General features: G+C 43.2%; 1 protein-coding gene across 9 annotated transcripts in view; it reads left to right on the top strand.

The window, feature by feature from the left end:
- The window catches only part of LOC128423548 (zinc-regulated GTPase metalloprotein activator 1A-like), a 37977-nt gene extending 31390 nt beyond the window's left edge, over positions 1-6587 (top strand). For 8 of the 9 annotated variants that reach the window (XM_053408848.1, XM_053408853.1, XM_053408852.1 and 5 more), the window contains 3 exons: positions 33-98; positions 1367-1496; positions 6363-6587. In XM_053408848.1, coding sequence (XP_053264823.1) covers positions 33-98; positions 1367-1496; positions 6363-6436 — 270 coding nt within the window. In that variant the 3' untranslated portion in view covers positions 6437-6587. The remainder of the gene's footprint in view (positions 1-32; positions 99-1366; positions 1497-6362) is intronic. The other variant, XR_008332792.1, reaches the window with a different exon arrangement.
- The last annotated feature ends 12198 nt before the right edge of the window (positions 6588-18785 follow it).

Raw genomic sequence — 18785 nt, 5'->3', positions numbered from 1 at the left:
CCTCATTATTAAAAGCCCCTTTCTGTTTATAGGATCTTCTGTGGGAGAAGAATGTAAAAGACAAGAGAGGTAACCCCATGGAAGTAATAAGACTCAAGGTTCAGTATTCAGTCCTACCAAACTTGTTTTCAGAAGTATTGTTTATTTTGTTTGTATTGTTTGTATTGGTTTTTTGTTTTTGTTTTTGCTTGGGCACAAAAAGTGAATACATGCACAGCAAACATAAGCATAAATTACCGTAGTGTGTGTCAATTCAGATGTATCTGTTGAATCAGTAGTATTTGAATACTGAGATTTAGCTTTGTTCTGTTGGAGCCAGCAGCATGGCACTTTCCTGCAGCTATTGGGTAACATCTGAATCTGTAAACCTTCTGGGAGAAATCTGTGATATATCACTCCTCCCTATACAGTGGTACCTCGGGTTAAGTACTTAATTTGTTCCCGAGGTCCGTACTTAACCTGAAACTGTTCTTAACTTGAAGCACCACTTTAGCTAATGGGGCCTCCTGCTGCTGCTGCTGCTGCTGCTGCTGCTGCTGCCGCGCCGCCGGAGCACGATTTCTTTTCTCATCCTGAAGCAAAGTTCTTAACCTGAAGCACTATTTCTGGGTTAGCGGAGTCTGTAACCTGAAGCCTATGTAACCTGAAGTGTATGTAATCCGAGGTACCACTGTATAAGCATTACCTCTAATCTAGGACAGTGGTGGTGTGGGAAGAAACCATGTTGTGGGCTCCTCCAAGGCAGCCCAGGACTTCTACTAGCACCCAGTGTTGTAGAAGAGGGGCATGCCATGATCACTGAGCAGGCCTTCTTAACCTATAGCTCAGTCGGTAGAGCATGAGGCTCTTAATCTCAGGGTTGTGGGTTTGAGCCTCATTTTGGGCAAAAGATTCCTGCACTACAGAGGGTTGGGCTAGATAACCCTCGTGGTCCCTTCCAGTTCTATAATTCTATGATTCTATACTGTTGTCCAGTAGAAGATTTGTGCGTACTTGTTACCTCCTCCCATGCCCCAGTTTCCAAGGTCTGTGCTAAATCTACCATTCTTAATGTGAGGACAACATTTCCCCAGTTATATTGGAATTTTTAAAAAACCCAAAGTACAACAATAATGTTATATCATAATAGATCATATAATTTTATATAATCAAATAGTTATAGAATTATATTTTCACTTGCATCAGAAATACTTTCTGTATTTACTGTAATGAGCTTTGCCTTTTCTCAATCTTTCAAAGTTATTAGAATGAACACCAGGCAATGTTATTTTTGTGTGTGTGTTGGCTACATAATATTACCACACCTCAAATTAAATCTATAGATACTTTCCTTTTCCAGTAACTTATTTATATTCTTTCTAACCAGGGACTTGTGTCTATCAAAAACAAACCTCATCAGGTGATAGTCCAAGGTGTTCATGAGCTGTACGATCTAGAAGAAACCACTGTAAGATGGAAGGAGGAGGCTGAACGAACAAATAGATTGGTTGTAATAGGTAAGAGCAGTATATACATTTCATAGGCCTATTGTACAAAATCACTGAAGAAAGCCAAATGATTATACAAAAACATAAAGATAATTCATAAAACTGTTCTTGATACAGTACTGTGCAAGCTCTACTAAAAAACTGAGATGATGTCAAGTTTCTATCAAGCTGTTATGGTCTTTTCGGTAGTGCTGTTTGTTTCTTCTTGGCATGTCTATTTTTCTCTCTGTGGCCCAAGCTACAGAAGAGTGTTTTAAAATGTGGGGTGTCTTCCAATGACATATAAAGCAGGCTGTGGGGAAGAGCTATTTAAAAGAGCAAAAAGAACACATGAACAGGGAATGACAAGTTCTCTACCTATTTGTAGTTTATCTCTGCACACCGTTCTTTCCTTCAGTGTGGTTCTAAAACTAGAAATAAGCTTTAGTAGAAAAATGCACCTAGAGGGAAGTGAATAATGTGTTGGCGGGGATCATGGTTTAGCACTCCTGTGAGGACTCTCCTGTGTGAGTGTCTGGGGGCCCTGCTCCTTCCTGCCACTCACCATCTGGCCTGGGGTGGGGCCTGAAGCCTCACAGGGACTGCTGTGCTCTGCTGCCCAGGAGGACTCTCCTGTGAGTGTCTGGGGGCCCTGCTCCTTCCTGCCACTTACCACCTGGCCCAGGGCAGGGCCTGACGGGCCTCACTAGGACAGTTGCTATTACTGCTGGAGGGGTGCAGAGTGCTTTTAAAATGTTTTAAAATTTTTCTTTTGAATTTTTTGTATGTGGGGTGGGTGGGGGTGGGATGGATGTTTATTGGGCCTGGGAATTTGTTTGATTTTACGTTTTTGTAATTTTTACTGTTTTTTGTTGTATTGTTTTATTGGTTTTTTGTTTTTTTTAAGGTGTTATTTTGTTCTTAAGGGGAGGGGTCAGGGCTGCCGGGGAGTAGGTCCCAGCCAACAAAATGGCTGGGGCATGTTCCACAGGGGGGGATGCACTGGGACAACCGATCTCAGTGATCACGGGTAGGAGGAGGAGTTACGCTAAGACCAGACCATGTCATTACAGAGGGGGCAGGTTTAGTCGTTGTCTGAGGACTATCCCTGCCTCCGGGTCTGGTCCTGACCAGACGGATACTAGAATCAGCAAGGGAGACCCACATGACCTGAAGGTGCTGCTGTGCAATGCCAGGTCAATGATTCATAAGACCACTGCCATCCATGACTTGATCATGGATGGAGGACTTGACCTGGCATGTGTAACAGAGACTTGGTTGGATGAAGCAGATGGGCCTGTCCTTGCCTCCGCTTGTCCACCAGGTTTCTCTTACGCACAGCAACCCAGGTCATGTGGGCTGGGGGGGGGTTGCAGTGATTTTTAGGAAGTCATTAGTTTGCACCAGGCGTCCTATTGGGAAGACCCAGTTTTCCAAGTGCATGTTCTGGAAGTTGGGCAATAGGGGCAGTACAGGATTCCTTTTGGTGTACTGACCTCCCCGCTGCACCAAGGATTCCCTGCCCGAGCTGCTTCAGGTTGTGGCGGATGTTCTCCTGGAGACACCTAGCTTGGTTGTCCTAGGGGATTTTAGCATCCATGCCGACACGACCTTACAAGGGGCCGCTCGGGACTTCGTGGAAAGCATGGCGCTGTCCCTGAATAAGTCTGGCCCAACCCATAGCCGCGGACATGCCTTGGACCTGGTGTTTACCTCTATGGATGTTGGTGATCTGACACTAAGTAAAAGCGAAACGAAAGACGTGCCATGGTCAGATCACTTCCTGGTGCAACTGGACTTCTCTGCGACCCATCCCCTCTGTAGGGAGGTGGGACCAATTCGGATGGTCCGCCCCCGCCACTTAATGAATCCAAATGGTTTCCAGAGAGTGGTAGGGGATGCTTTATCCCATGTTGATGGCCTTTCAGCCGATTCCCTGGTGGCCCGCTGGAATGTGGAGTTAACCAGGGCTATTGACTGTTTGGCTCCGAAGCGCCCTCTCCGATTGCATGGAGCCCGGAGAGCCCCGTGGTTTTCCATGGATCTGAGGGCAATGAAACAATCATTGAGACGGCTAGAGCGCCAGTGGCGGATAACTCATTCCGAATCTGACCGGACACAGGTTAGAGCTCAACGTCGAGCCTACCAAGTGGCGATAGCGACGGCGAAGAAGACTTTCTTTGCCGCCTCTATTGTATCTGCAGAAAACAGCAGCAGGAGACTTTTTCAGGTGGTTCACAATTTAGCGGAACCACCTGCGACATCGGGGCCCAGTACGGGCCACATCATCTCCTGCAATGATTTTGCAAAGTTTTTTGCAGATTAAATCGCTCAGATTCGGGAAGAAGTAGACTCCACCGTGGGAGCAGGGCCAGGGCGGGAGAGTGCTAGAGTCCTGTCTAGTCAAGTTGTGTGGGATCAATTCCAATCTGTTACCTCCGAGGATGTGGACCGGCTGCTTGGACGAGTGAAGCCAACCACCTGTCTCCTGGATCCTTGCCCATCCTGGCTTATAAAAGCTAGCCGGGAAGGACTGGGCGATGGGCTTCGTGGGGTGGTGAATGCTTCCCTCCGTGAGGGAGCCTTTCCAGACGTGCTGAAAGAGGCGGTTATTAAACCGCTTCTTAAAAAACCATCTTTAGATGCGGCCACGATGGCCAATTATCGCCCAGTCTCAAATCTTCCATTCTTGGGCAAGGTGATTGAGCGAGTGGTTGCTGAACAACTCCAGGCACGCCTGGAAGAAGCGGACCATTTGGATCCCTTCCAGTCGGGATTCAGGCCTCATCATGGGACTGAAACTGCCTTGGTCGCACTGGTTGATGATCTCCGGCGGGCTAGGGACAAAGGTGAGAGCTGTTTCCTAGTTCTGCTGGATCTCTCAGCGGCGTTTGATACCATCGACCATAACATCCTTCTGGACCGTCTTGAGGGGCTGGGAGCTGGGGGCACTGTCATACAGTGGTTCCGCTCCTTCCTCCTGGGCCGTGTTCAGAAAGTGGTGGTGGGGGATGAGTGTTCAGACTCCTGGGCTCTCACTTGTGGGGTGCCTCAGGGTTCTGTCCTCTCCCCCATGCTTTTCAACATTTACATGCAGCCACTGGGAGAGATCATCAGGAGGTTTGGGCTGGGTGTTCATCAGTATGCGGATGATACCCAGCTCTACCTCTCTTTTAAATCAGAACCAGTGAAGGCGGTGAAGGTCCTGTGTGAGTGTCTGGAGGCGGTTGGAGGATGGATGGCGGCTAACAGATTGAGGTTGAATCCTGACAAGACAGAAGTACTGTTTTTGGGGGACAGGAGGCGGGCAGGTGTGGGGGATTCCCTGGTCCTGAATGGGGTAACTGTGCCCCTGAAGGACCAGGTGCGCAGCCTGGGAGTCATTTTGGACTCACAGCTGTCCATGGAGGCACGGGTCAAATCTGTATCCAGGGCAGCTGTTTACCAGGTCCATCTGGTACGTAGGCTGAGACTCTATCTGCCTGCAGACTGTCTCGCCAGAGTGGTGCATGCTCTGGTTATCTCCCGCTTGGACTACTGCAATGCGCTCTACGTGGGCTACCTTTGAAGGTGACCCGGAAACTACAACTAATCCAGAATGCGGCAGCTAGACTGGTGACTGGGAGCGGCCCCCGAGACCATATAACACCGGTCTTGAAAGACCTACATTGGCTCCCATTACGTTTCCGAGCACAATTCAAAGTGTTGGTGCTGACCTTTAAAGCCCTAAACGGCCTCGGTCCAGTATATCTGAAGGAGCGTCTCCTCCCCCATCGTTCTGCCCGGACACTGAGGTCCAGCTCCGAGGGCCTTCTGGCGGTTCCCTCACTGCGAGAGGCCAAGTTACAGGGAACCAGGCAGAGGGCCTTCTCGGTAGTGGCGCCCGCCCTGTGGAACGCCCTCCCATCAGATGTCAAAGTGATAAACAACTACCTGACATTCAGAAGACATCTGAAGGCAGCCCTGTTCAGGGAAGTTTTTAATATGTAACATTTTAGTGTATTTTTCATCTTTGTTGGAAGCCGCCCAGAGTGGCTGGGGAAACCCAGCCAGATGGGCGGGGTACAAATAATAAATTATTATTATTATTATTATTATTATTATTATTATTATTATTATTATTATAGCACTCCTCAGCTTATAAGTTATCTGGACAGTTTTGTATCTAAAGACTTGGATCTGTCGTTATCCACAAGTAAGTTTTTACCATGGACCTCAATCAGTAGCAATTGGTTCACAGCAGAGTAGCTTCACTGATTTTTTAGGCAGACTTCTTCCTTTTGAAGTATGGTAACTCCGGATGCCAGGGTTTCTCTCACCTGGGTGGAGGCAGTGCAAACAAGCTTGGGGTGAACATCTATCTTGCCCTGTCAGAGTGTTGAAGAAATACAACCTGTGCCATTGATGATTGTGCCTGAGTCTATAGCTGAGGCAGATCCAAGGAACACACTGGCCAGAAAAATAACAAAGCATCATGCCGTAGCTACTTTTGCACCATTTGCTGTTCGTTTAACTACCTGCTTTCCTTCCCCCAATAGCTGCTCAACTACAAGCAGGGAGATTAGGTAACAAAATGAACTTTCCCAATATGAATGAAGGGTTAGGAAATATGAGAGGTTTCATCCCCCTGTTTTATATGTTCAGCTATTTGCAATAATATCCTTGTATTGAGGTGGGAAAGAATTTTTTTGCAGCAGGTTAGACAAGATAATGGGGCTATGCTGCTCTCTTGCTGGGACACTTGCCCTGTATCCCTATATCTGTCGTTTGAGTGGAACTTGGCTGTACTAAGTGTACTAAGTGCTTTCTTTCTTTCAGTAGTGTAGATTATTGCTTATTTAATAATGCAAAATATTGATTAAAATTTTTTTCTTTTTTGTGTTGTCCTCTCTATAGGTAGAAACTTGGATAGAGATATCCTTAAAGATGCCTTTTTAGCTACTGTGACTAAGAGAGGAGGAAATGGTTAATGTCATCTTCTGAAGAAAGTACCTTTCAACAATTCATTTCTATAAAGAATGCGCCAGAGTCCTGGAGCTGTTTTCAGCTTTTGCACTGCTGTTAAAATTTGATTCTTCTACAGTTTAGCAGATTTTATTTTATTAAATTTCATTAAATAAATTTTGTAAACTGGTTCTTCACAGACATTGGAATGTATACTTAAATAATGGAGTACAGTCGAACCTTGGTTGTTGCACTTAATCCATTCCGGGAGTCTGTTTGACTCCTGAAACGGTTCAGAAACCTGCACTCAATCGGAAGCCGCGTTGGACGTTTGGCTTCTGAAAAATGTTTGCAAACTGCAACACTCATTTATGGGTTTGCAGCATTCGGGAGCCAAAACATCCAAGTACCAAGGCGTTTGAGAACCCAGGTACATCTGTAGTTATTGTTTGAAAGAATGGGCTTGCGTGCATGCACAACCTAATTCACTTTAGCTTCCCAAAGTTACCAGGGTCTAGTGTTGCTTTATTATATTGACTTGAAGAGTGACTGAAAAAAAGATTGTCATGGCTATTGATATAATGGTAAAACAGAAGGTAAGTTATCAGTTGTCACAATCAAATGCCATCAGATCACAAAGCTAGAAGGAAATGGAGATGATGTGGTCTTCTTGTCTTCTTGCACAGTAGACCCCTATTATTATTATTATTATTATTATTAATTTCTTTTTAAAAATATATTTTTTATTGAATTTTACAAATAAAATTTCCATCAAAGCATATCATTCACCATTACATATAGGATTCTCTTAATCCTTGACTTCCCACCACCCCTCTCTGATTTCCATTACCCTCCCCTTTTCCATACAGCTTATCCAATTTTATCTAAATTGTTATTAATATTGTCATCTTTTCCTTGTGTGTTATTTTATGTTACAAGTATTAATCTAATCCTACCAAAGTTTTTAATTGTTTGCAATGCTCTTTTAAATACATTATAAATTTCTACCATCCTTTCTTAAACGTCTTCTCCTCCTGGTTTCTGAGTCTCCCAGTTAGCATTGCCATTTCGGCACAATCCATCATTTTCATCTACCACTCTTCTCATTTTGGAACTTTGTCTTCCTTCCATTTCTGGGTCAGTAATACTCTCGTTGCTGTCTTTGCATACATGAAAAGTCTTTTCTGCTCCCTTGGAATTTCTGTACCTGAAATGCCTAACAAGAAAGCCTCTGGTTTTTAACAAATGTTATTTTAAACATCTTTTTCAACTCGTCATATATCATTTCCCAGAATGCTTTTGTTACCTTGCATGTACACCACATATGGTAGAACGTGCTTTCTTTTTCTTTGCATTTCCAACAAATATTGGAAGCAGTTCTGTACATCTTTGCTAAGTTCACTGGTGTTAAATACCATCTATACCTCATTTTCATATAGTTTTCTTTTAGCAAACAGCAAGCTGTAAATTTTAGGTCTTCCTTCCATAATTTCCCCCATGCCTCTAATTGAATGTTGTGCCCTCTATCTTGTGCCCATTTTTATCATTACTGATTTGACGTCTTCATCTTTTGTATGCCATTCTAGCAACAATTTATACATTTTAAGATAATTTTTCATCATTTTCCAATCATTTTTTCAAACCTTGAGAATTCTGTACTAAATCCTCTTTTCTTATCTACTTTGAACACATCATTTATTTGGTGATATTGTAACCAATCTGTGACTGTCTTATATCTTCCATGCTTTTTAATCTCAGTTGTTGTTCTCTCTCAATAAGCAAATCTCTAAGTTGCCCATTCTACTTTTGCATTCACCTTTTTAAGGGATATCGCTTCCATTGGTGAAAGCCACCATGGGGTTTTCCGTTACAACAGGTTTTTATACTTTTCCCATACATTAAATATTGCAATTCTTATTACATGATGTAAAAAATCTCTTCGAGAGATTTATTGCTTTATTGTTCGGCGCCCAGCTACGCTTCCCCTTGGAGCCTCTGTAGATCGTAAAGCAATTAGCAGAGTTACACAGCGGTGTGTGTCGAAAGAGCAGTAAATGAGTCCCAAACGTTTCTTCTGTCCTAATATCTCTTTATTGGCACAAAAGTAGCATATTTACAAACTCCAACTTCCATCTGATTCAAGCTGCATCTTCTCCCTCTGCTTGCAGCGACGCAACAAACTGCTTTCGATTTTTACTCAGTAGAATCATAGAATCATAGAGTTGGAAGAGACCACAAGGGCCATCGAGTCCAACCCCCTGCCAAGCAGGAAACACCATCAGAGCACTCCAGACATATGGTTGTCAAGCCTCTGCTTAAAGACCTCCAAAGAAGGAGACTCCACCACACTCCTTGGCAGCAAATTCCACTGTCGAACAGCTCTTACTGTCAGGAAGTTCTTCCTAATGTTTAGGTGGAATCTTCTTTCCTGCAGTTTGGATCCATTGCTCCGTGTCCGCTTCTCTGGAGCAGCAGAAAACAACCTTTCTCCCTCCTCTATGTGACATCCTTTTATATACACAGCATTCCAAGCTGCTTTCGTCACATCCTGGCTTACTTCCCTCGTAAGCCCGTCCCCTCAGTCCCGAGGCATAGAAGGTTAACCCTTCACTACACCCAACACCCCCTCTTGCCTCGCGCCTGAGGGGAGAATCGACCCTTGGTCGTCCCAAACCCAGACCTTCGCAAAATTCTCCATGTCTTTGGAAGGAGAGTGGCTTTGTGAACCCATCAGCTAGGTTCTTGGCAGAGGGACAATACTTCAGCGCAACTAATCCCTCCTGAACACTCTAGCACACATTCCGAAAGCGAATGTCTAGGTGTTTAGTTCTAGCCTTGAACTGACCTGACTCTGCCAAATGCAGGCATGGTTGATTGTCCTCGAAAACATGTATCGGTTGACAATCCACTTCGCAGAGTTCCTGCACCAAGCAAGCATAGAACTCTACTTCTCTGCATACCTCTGAAAGAGCAGCCTCAGAACTCAGCCTCAGTGGATGAGAACGCTATAAGACTTTGCTTCTTGGACCTCCATGTTGGGATACTGCCAGGGAGACAAAGTCCATCTGAGCCCCCAAGCCGGCTGCCAGACGATCCATCGATCTCCCGTAGACACGCAGTATCAGCAATTAGCGACACGAAGCCTCAGGCTGGTGCACACTCTATCAGCAGAATTCACACAGCAAAAGATGCACAGCAGGAGAGCATATTTACAGTTTATTTAGCGTTGGTCAGAACAAAGAAAAACATGACCGCCTGCTCCGGCTGCTCAGGCAAGAAGAAGGAAAAACGAAAGCAACTGAACACATAAACATCCTGTGAACAGGAAATACGCAGACTCTGTGACTCACAAAGCCTGCTCCCTTTTAAGATGGAACGGAAATATCCTAACACTCCATCCAACTACTGAGTTCCCAAACTTCACCACTAGGCCAGACACAGACTTGAGATCCTCAAGATTAGCCCAATCTGAGTCCACAAAACAAGTCAGTTTGACTTCTCCTTGTGCTGGCAACCTAAGACAAAAGTCTTTGGTTTCCTGCAAATCCCTCATAACTCTCTCTTGATGCCATTCCAGGCTTGCACACTAGGGTTTGAAGCTTCCCTGCTGAGCAGATTGACAGCAAATGCTATATCAGGTCTGCTCCACTGGGACAAGTACAACAAACTCCCTAGGGCTGACTGAAACACTTCAGTATTTTCGAACGCAGCGCGTTCTACTTGCTGGCTGTCCTTCACAAAACTAGTCTCCATAGGACTTCTCACTCCTGCACAATCACTCATCCTCATTTTCTGAAGCAGTTGCTCAATTTTGCCTTTCTGGCTGAGCAAGAAGCTTCCATCCTGTGCACGCTCAACACTGACACCTAGATAGGTTTTGACAGCACCAAGCTGTTTAAGCTTGAACTGTTTACCTAACTCTTTGGCAAACTTCTCTGCCTGTTCATCTGTCTCTGAGAAGTATAACAAATCATCAACCCAAATCTGCAAATACTCTTGTGTTGCACCTGAACCTCTCAAATAAAAGCAACTATCAGCAACACTTCTTCTGAAACCTAGTTCTTCTAAGGCTTCATTCAGGCACATGTTCCAGTTTCTAGCAGATTGACGTAATCCATAGATGGATTTGTGCAATCTCCACACAACATCCTGCCTCAAGTTCTCAAACCCTGGAATCATGTACAGCTCCTCCTGGAGATCTGAGTTAAGGTAGGCAACATCCACATCAAAGTGCTTTACCTTCCAGCCTCTCTGTGCTGCACAAGCTAAAAGCGTTCTCAGAGTCTCCGCTCGTGACGTTGGCGAATACACCTCCGTGAAGTGTATTCCCTTTCTCTGAGTGAATCCTCAAGCAACTAACCTAGCTTTATACTGTGGCTCTCCAGTGTTAGTGGGTTTCAAGTGGTAAACCCACCTGCAACTCACAGCCTGCTTGCCCGGTGGCAACTCACAGTGAGAACACACCTAGATCTTTCTTGAAATATACATTTCCCAAAAAGCCAGAAGCTTTTTTGTTAGGAATGGTCGGTAAAGAAATTAAAAAAGAAGACAAGATCTTGTTTCTATATGCTACGACAGCTGCAAGAATTATGTTAGCACAAAATTGGAAATTAGAAGTAATAGCCAACATAAGTGATTGGCAGGTTAAAATGATAAATTATGCTGAGCTTGACAGAATATCAGGAAGATTAAGGGACCAAGACGAACAGAAATTTCATGATAATTGGAAGAAATATTTAATGTATATGGAGTCTAAATCTCAGGTGACACTGGTGGGGTTGAAATAACTCTAACAGCGGGAAAGGCCTATGTAAAAGAGTTAAAAAGTACGCGACTATATAATTTATTCGATACTTACCAAAGGAGTGGAGGGAAGTCCAAGGCTCAGTTGAGACTAACTCAGTTATGTATTTTATTTATGATTTGTGAAGTGGATATAATTTGTATAAGGTATGTGGTGGATTTTTTGTTTATGTTTTTCCTGGATATATGTGCAAATATGAATAAAAAATTTATATATAAAAAAAGAGAACACACCTAGATCTTTCATGGACTTCATCTCTTTGTCCATTGCCCTGTGCCACTTGCCTGCTTCTTCCTCAGGTAAACTCTGAATATCCTCGAAGGATTCAGGTTCACATCTGGCAGAACCTACCCAGACACCTGAAGCGTCGTACCGATCAGGAGGCCTCCTTGTCCTCGCTGATCTCGGTGTGAATCCTGGTGACCCTGCTGCTTCACTGGGTCCAGCTAAATCATCCTCAACTTCAATGTCTTCCCCCTCTGACCTGCTGCACCTCTTGGGCCTTACAGCTGGTCCAGCAGGTGAAGAAGGCTCACTCTTTGGCTCAGACTTGACACCTGCATGAAGAGGTGTTCTGGGTTCCCCCCTCTGAGGGATCCTGAGCTGTCCCTGCCTTGGACTCTGTCCCTGTGGTGGATCCTGTTGCTCTGGACCGTGGTCCCCAGCAACAAGTTCCTCTTCCTCCTCAACGTCTGAGTCATAGAACGGCTGTGGAATCACGTCTGGATTAGCGTGCAGACGTTTCCACCCGGCTTGCTCACAGAACTCAGCGCTATTGCTGATAACCAACCTAGACTGGTTTCCACTTGGGTACGCAAACTGCCAGGCCTTTGAGCCAGGCTCATACCCTACAAAAATCATTCTTTCAGATCTTGGCTCAACTTTCTTGTGTAGAGCCTTTGGAATAAGCACCCAGGCCTCACAACCAAACACACGAAGGTAGTGTACCTTAGGCTTCTTTCCATGCAGCAAGAAATACGGTGTATTTCCTACACTAGAGTTGTACACTCTGTTCTGCGTATGCACCACAAATCTCCAAGCCTCCGACCAATACTTTTGGGGTAGCCCTGTGTCCCACAGGATCGCAGACACAGCTTCCTGCACCGTCCTGTTCCGTCTCTGCGACCCCATTCTGTTGCGGAGAGTAAGGAGCGGTCAATTTGTGGCTAATCCCCTTCTCCCTAAAGAAATCCTGTAAAGCAGAACCAGTGAATTCACAACCTCTGTCACTTTGAAAACTATGAACTTTGGTGGAAAATGTTACCTCAACTGCGGTGATCCAATCCCTGATCATTTTAGCCGCCTCCCCTTTCTTTCTCAGAGAGAAGGTCCAAGCAGACCTTGAAAAATCATCAACCAGAAGCAGAGAGTACTTTGATCCCCCCAGTGACTCAACTGACATGGGTCCACACAAATCTGCATGAATTAACTCAAAGGGTTGTGTGGTCTGTCTCTCTGACTTCGGATAGGAGCATGTCACAATTTTTGCCTGTTTACATGCATTGCAATCTAAAAATTTGTCACAAACATTAAATTTGCACCCTTGTGTCAGCTCTGGTGCTTTCTGAAGATATCCCCAATTCAAATGGGCGAAGCGTCTGTGCCAAATATGCGAACAACCATGGTGGGGCGCCACATCCACACATTGCCCCTTCTCATCTTCGGTGTCATCCTCTCCTGTAGAAAAAGGCACATTTACAGCAAACAAATTGTCTTTGGACTGCACTGTGTACACGTGTTTCCCATCTTTGGAAAATTCACATTTGGTACCTGCAAAAGACACATGATAACGATCAGCAAGTAAATCATGTACACTTAACAAACAGTTAGTTAAACCGGGCACCGCAAAAGCTTTGACTTCATGCTTAAGAAAAGCAAAGAAGAAAAAGCCTGTCTCTGTTAGTCTTTTTCTGCTTCCATCTGCGATCGTCACATATCTTTCAGTTTTTACTGTCCTGCAATTTCTTAAAAGACCAGGAGGTGGCACCAGCATGTTTGTGGCTCCTGAGTCTATAACGACAGTAAGATAGTCTTGTTGTTGACATTCCTGGGTCGCCAGGGCAACAATCTCCTCGCTACCCCCCTCCTTGGGGCCTCTGCAGATGTCCTCTCTGGTTGTCACGGCAACAGACTCCCCCCAGCAGGGAGACTTGCCCACGACCTTCACAGCTTCCGTAGATGCAACTCTCTCAGTTGCCTTGGAAACAGGACTCGTCTCAGCGTTCTCACGCAGCTCCTCCTGATAGCCGCCTGCTATCAGCAAAGTTCCCAGCTGCACGACCTTGAAGCCTTCAGTAGCATTCAGCTTCGCACGGCTTGACTCCGGCCCACGACGTAAACAACTCTTAGCAGCTCACGGGGTCTCCAGCACGTTTGCCTGCACCCCCTCTGGTGGGTAAAGGGCTCCCAACACTTGGCCTCTCTCCTGGCTCCTCACACAGACACGTTGCAGCATCCATACAACTCCCAGGCTCAGCAAAAGCACCTGCAGCAGTGCCAGCAACAGCAACAGACCCTTCGCCCTCCCGTGGGGGCTCACAGCTCCTCCCAGCTGTGTGTCGGCTCTCAAGAATGTGGCCGGCGCCATCTTGCCTCTCCATTTCGGATGCAGCCACGTCTCGGCCCTTGCTTCCCACCCCAGCTCCACAAGCCTCTTGGAGTGCTAGCCAAGCGGCCTCTGGCCTTTTTGCATCCAGGACAACTGGCACTAGATGAGCATCCACATTTTCAGCCAAAAAAGCAAGCACACGTTTCTCAACTTCACTTTGCTCTGCAGCCCTTTCAGCTTCTGCTTTCCCAGCTGCATTCTGTGGGGGCTGTACTATGTCCCAAAGCTGCTCCCCCACCAGCAACAGCTCCACTTGAAAGCTCCACTGCAGCCAATTTTGGCTATCCAGTTTCTGACATGGCAGTTTAAACTCAAAGCCATGTCCATGGGGCTCAGCCATTGCCTCCCTTCCCTTCTGTTGGCCTTTTGCAAGAGCAGCCGATAATACTCACTCTGCAGCCAAACCGGGCACTCCGGACGACATGGCTCTCAGCTCCCTCTCCGTCAGCTTCCTCCGATCTGCCCTTTGAAGTCTTGGCAGTCGATCAAACTGACGTTCAGCAAATAAAGCTTCAAAGCCCTTTCTTACACACTTCGCGTTGACCTCCCATAACCTCTTCGAGAGATTTATTGCTTTATTGTTCGGCGCCCAGCCACGCTTCCCCTCGGAGCCTCTGTAGATTGTAAAGCAATTAGCAGAGTTACACAGCGGTGTGTGTCGAAAGAGCAGTAAATGAGTCCCAAACGTTTCTTCTGTCCTAATATCTCTTTATTGGCACAAAAGTAGCGTATTTACAAACTCCAACTTCCATCTGATTCAAGCTGCATCTTCTCCCTCTGCTTGCAGCGATGCAACAAACTGCTTTCGATTTTTACTCAGTACACAGCATTCCAAGCTGCTTTCGTCACGTCCTGGCTTACTTCCCTTGTAATCCCGTCCCCTCAGTCCCGAGGCATAGAAGGTTAACCCTTCACTACACCCAACAAAACCTTTATGTACTTTGGTCTTCTCATACCATAAATATGCATGCCATCCAAATCTGTTATGACCTTCCGGGTCTAAAATATCTGAATTTTTCAGTTATCCCTTTAGCCAGCAGAGACAGGACACCTTTATCCCTTTAGCCAGCAGAGACAATTTCAGATCTGGCAGAGCGAAGCCTCCTCTCTCCTCATCTGTTAGTAATTCGTATTTAATTCTTGGTTTCTTCCTCGTGCCAGATAAATTTGGTTATATCTTTTTGGCATTGTCATTCCCAGATTTCCATATCTTTATCTCTTTCCAAATTGTTATGCAGTTATCTTTAAATATATTTATATTTTTCACAGATAGCCAGATATTTCACCTTTTCTTCAAATGTTAATTATGTTGTTAGTTGTAATTCATTTTTACTTTTTACTGTCATATTTTTGACCAAAACTTTCATTTTACTTTTATTTAACTTAAATCCTGCGACCCACCCAAACTCGTGTATTTCATCCAAAACCCTTGGTATGCTCACCAATGGGTTTTCTACTGTTATTACAAGGTCATCTGCAAATGCTCTTAATTTGTACTTTTTACAACCCACTGTTATACCTTCAATTTCTTTTTCAGATCTTATATTCCTCGGTAGTACCTCTAACACTAGAATAAACAATAATGGTGATAAGGGACAGCCTTGTCTCGTCCCTTTTGTAATTTTACATCTTTCTGATACTACATTGTTCACTAATAACCTTGCCTGCTGTTCTGTATAAATAGCGTCAATTCCTCTCTGAAGTATTTCTCCAGAATTCATCATTTTTATCACTTTTTCCATAAAATTCCAAGATACACTGTCAAAGGCCTTCTCTGCATCCACAAACATCAATGCTGCCTGCTTTTCGTTCCTCACCTCCAGATACTCTTATTATATCAATTACGTTCCTTGTATTTTCCTTCATCTGTCGGCCAGGAAGAAAGCCGGCTTGGTCATGATGAATTAACTCTTTGAGCACCCTTTTCAAATGATTTGCAATAATATTGGCAAATAGCTCATAATCATTATTGAGCAGAGATAGTGGCCTATAATTTTTCACCAATAATATATCTGTATCTTGTTTTGGCAGTAGTGTTATGTATGCTTCTTTTCATGACTCAGGGATTTTCCCTGTTATTAGTATCTTATTCATAACTTCCCTCAGCGGTTATATCAGAAAGTCTTGCAATTTTTAAATAATATTTGTCTGACAAGCCGTCTGGTCCTGGTGATTTTGCTACTTTTGAATGTTTAATTCCTTGTTGTATTTCTTGAATTGTTAGTGGTGCATTTAAATAATTGATCTTCTCTGTCAGAATTTTAGGTAACTTACTTTTTACTAAATAGTCTCCTTTTTTTTAACTTCTTTTTATTAAGTTTCATGTAAGTAACCAAAAAGGAAAACAAATCAACAGTTACAAAAAAAGTACATAACAAATATCTAAACATAACATAAAAATATTATCCATTTCCGTTACAGTTCTTTGTCTTCACGCTTGTCTCTTTATATCTTAGGAACTTAAATCATTCTTCTACACTCTATTGACCTCCATCCCTCCCGCTTTCAGGCTTCTTAATATACATAATTTATTTTTCCTGCAGCTAGTGATTGTTAATGGTTTGCACGTCGTAAGATTTATATCAAACCTGCTATAGTTTTTAGGCTTCTGTAATTCCCTTCGATGTATATAATAAATTTGTTCCAATCGTTAATAAACTTTGTATTTTTTTGGTTTCTGATTTTTTGTGTCATTTTTGGAAGTTCAACAAATTCAAATAATTTTGTTTGCCAGTCTCTAATTGATGGGGTATTTTGATTTTTCCAATTTTGGGCAATTAATAATCTGGCGGCGGCTGTGGCATACTGAAATAATATCTTATTTTCTTTTTTGATTTCATCCCCAATTATTCCTAGTAGGAATGCTTCCGGTCTTTTGGTAAATGTATATTTGAATTTTTTTTTAACTCATTATAAATATGTTCCCAGTATTTCTTCATTTCGTCGCATGTCCACCACATATGGAAAAAATTACCCTCTTTAACTTTACACTTCCAGCAGTTCTTATTTCCTGTTTTATAAATTTTCCCTAACTTTGCTGGTGTAATGTACCACCTATACATCATCTTTTCTAAATTTTCCCTGAGTGTTACACATGCCGTAAATTTCATTCCACTAATCCATAATTTCAACCATTTGTCATACTCTATATTATATCCCAGATCCATTGCCCATCTTGTCATTACCCCCTTTATTTCTTCATCTTTGGTATCCCACTCTAATAATATGTTATACATTTTGGATAATAATTTGGATTTGCCTTCAATTATCTCTATCTGAAACTTGGATTTCTTTTCATTCATCCCTACTTTTTTATCGTCTATCCATACTGCATTTATTTGATGGAATTGTAACCAGCCAGTTAATTTATCTTTCAACTCCTCGTAAGTTCTCATCTACCATCCACTTTATGATCTTATCAGTAGGTCTTCATAGGTTAGCCTTTCTCCCTCCATATTTACTTTTTTTGTTATTAGGATGTCAGTTGGTGATAACCACCAGGGTGTTTTCCATTCTAGGAGTTTTTTTATTTCTCTCCCACACTTCATGTAGGGGCCCTCTTATAATATGGCTTGAAAATCCTTTATGTACCTTTTCTTTATTTTGCCATAAATAGGCATGCCAGCCGAACCTATTGTCGAACCCCTCTAGTCCAACAAATCGGTATTTTCCAGATTAATCCAATCTTTGATCCAGCAGAGGCTAGCAGCCTCAAAATATAATTTCAGATTAGGTACCGAGAAACCCCCTCTTTCTTTCCGATCTGTAAGGAGTTTGAATCTAATTCTTGGTCTTTTGCCCTGCCATATAAATTTCGAAAGGGTTCTTTGTCAATCCGTAAATATTTTAGATCCTCTAATCACTGGGATGTTTTGAAACAGGAATAACATTCTTGGAAGTAAGTTCATTTTTATCGTCGCCATTCTTCCCCTCCACGAGAGCTTCACTCTGTTCCACGTATCTAGGTCTTTCTTGATCTCTTTCCATGTTGTAAAATAGTTATCCTGAATTAGATTTATATTTTTTGTAGTTAACCAGATTCCCAGATATCTTATTTTTTTTGCCACCTTAATTCCATGCTGTACTTCCAGTTTTTCACTTTCCTCCTTTCCCATATTATTGGTCAGCATTTTTGTCTTTAATTTATTTAATTTAAAACCAGATAGCTTGCCGAATTCTTCTAACATCTCCAAGGCCCTGCCAACACTTTTTTGCGGGTTTTCCAGAGATAACATTAAGTCATCCGCGTACGCTTTTAGTTTGAATTCTTTTGTTCCTATTTTGATCCCTCGGATCTCTGATGTTACTCTTATTTTATTTGTAATTATCTCTAATGCCATAATGAATAAAAGCGGGGATAGAGGGCATCCCTGTCTTGTTCCTTTTTCAATTTTAAAAGAGTTTGTTAGGTTATTATTTATAATCAATTTTGCAGATTGGTTCGAATATCTTGCTTTTATTCCATCCATAAACTTGCCCTCTAGCCCTGCTTTCTCCATACTCTTCAGTAGGAACTTCCAAGAAACGTTATCGAATGCCTTTTCAGCATCGATAAAAATTAGTGCCGCGGGTATTTCGTTCTTACACTCCAGATACTCAATAATGTTTATGGTATGCCTTACGTTATCTTTAAGAAACCTATTTGGTAGGAATCCTGCCTGATCCTTATGTATTATGTTTACTAGACATTTTTTGAGTCTACTTGCCATCACCTCCGCGAAGATTTTGTAGTCGTTATTTAAAAGTGATATGGGTCTATAATTTTTAATGTTCAATTTATCCGTATCTGGTTTAGGGATCATCGTAATGTGAGCCTCTTTCCATGTCTCTGGTACCCTTCCTCCTCTTAATATATTGTTCATGATGTCACATAGCACTGGCGTTAGTTGGTTTTCCAATACTTTATAATATTTAGCTGACAGTCCATCTGGTCCTGGGGCTTTCCCTATTTTCATCTTCTTTA

Source organism: Podarcis raffonei, chromosome 11 (genome assembly GCF_027172205.1).
Source record: "Podarcis raffonei isolate rPodRaf1 chromosome 11, rPodRaf1.pri, whole genome shotgun sequence".
Classification (NCBI taxonomy): Eukaryota; Metazoa; Chordata; class Lepidosauria; order Squamata; family Lacertidae; genus Podarcis; species Podarcis raffonei.
The sequence above is the reverse complement of the archived record's forward strand: the minus strand, read 5'-3'. Positions and strand labels throughout refer to the sequence as shown.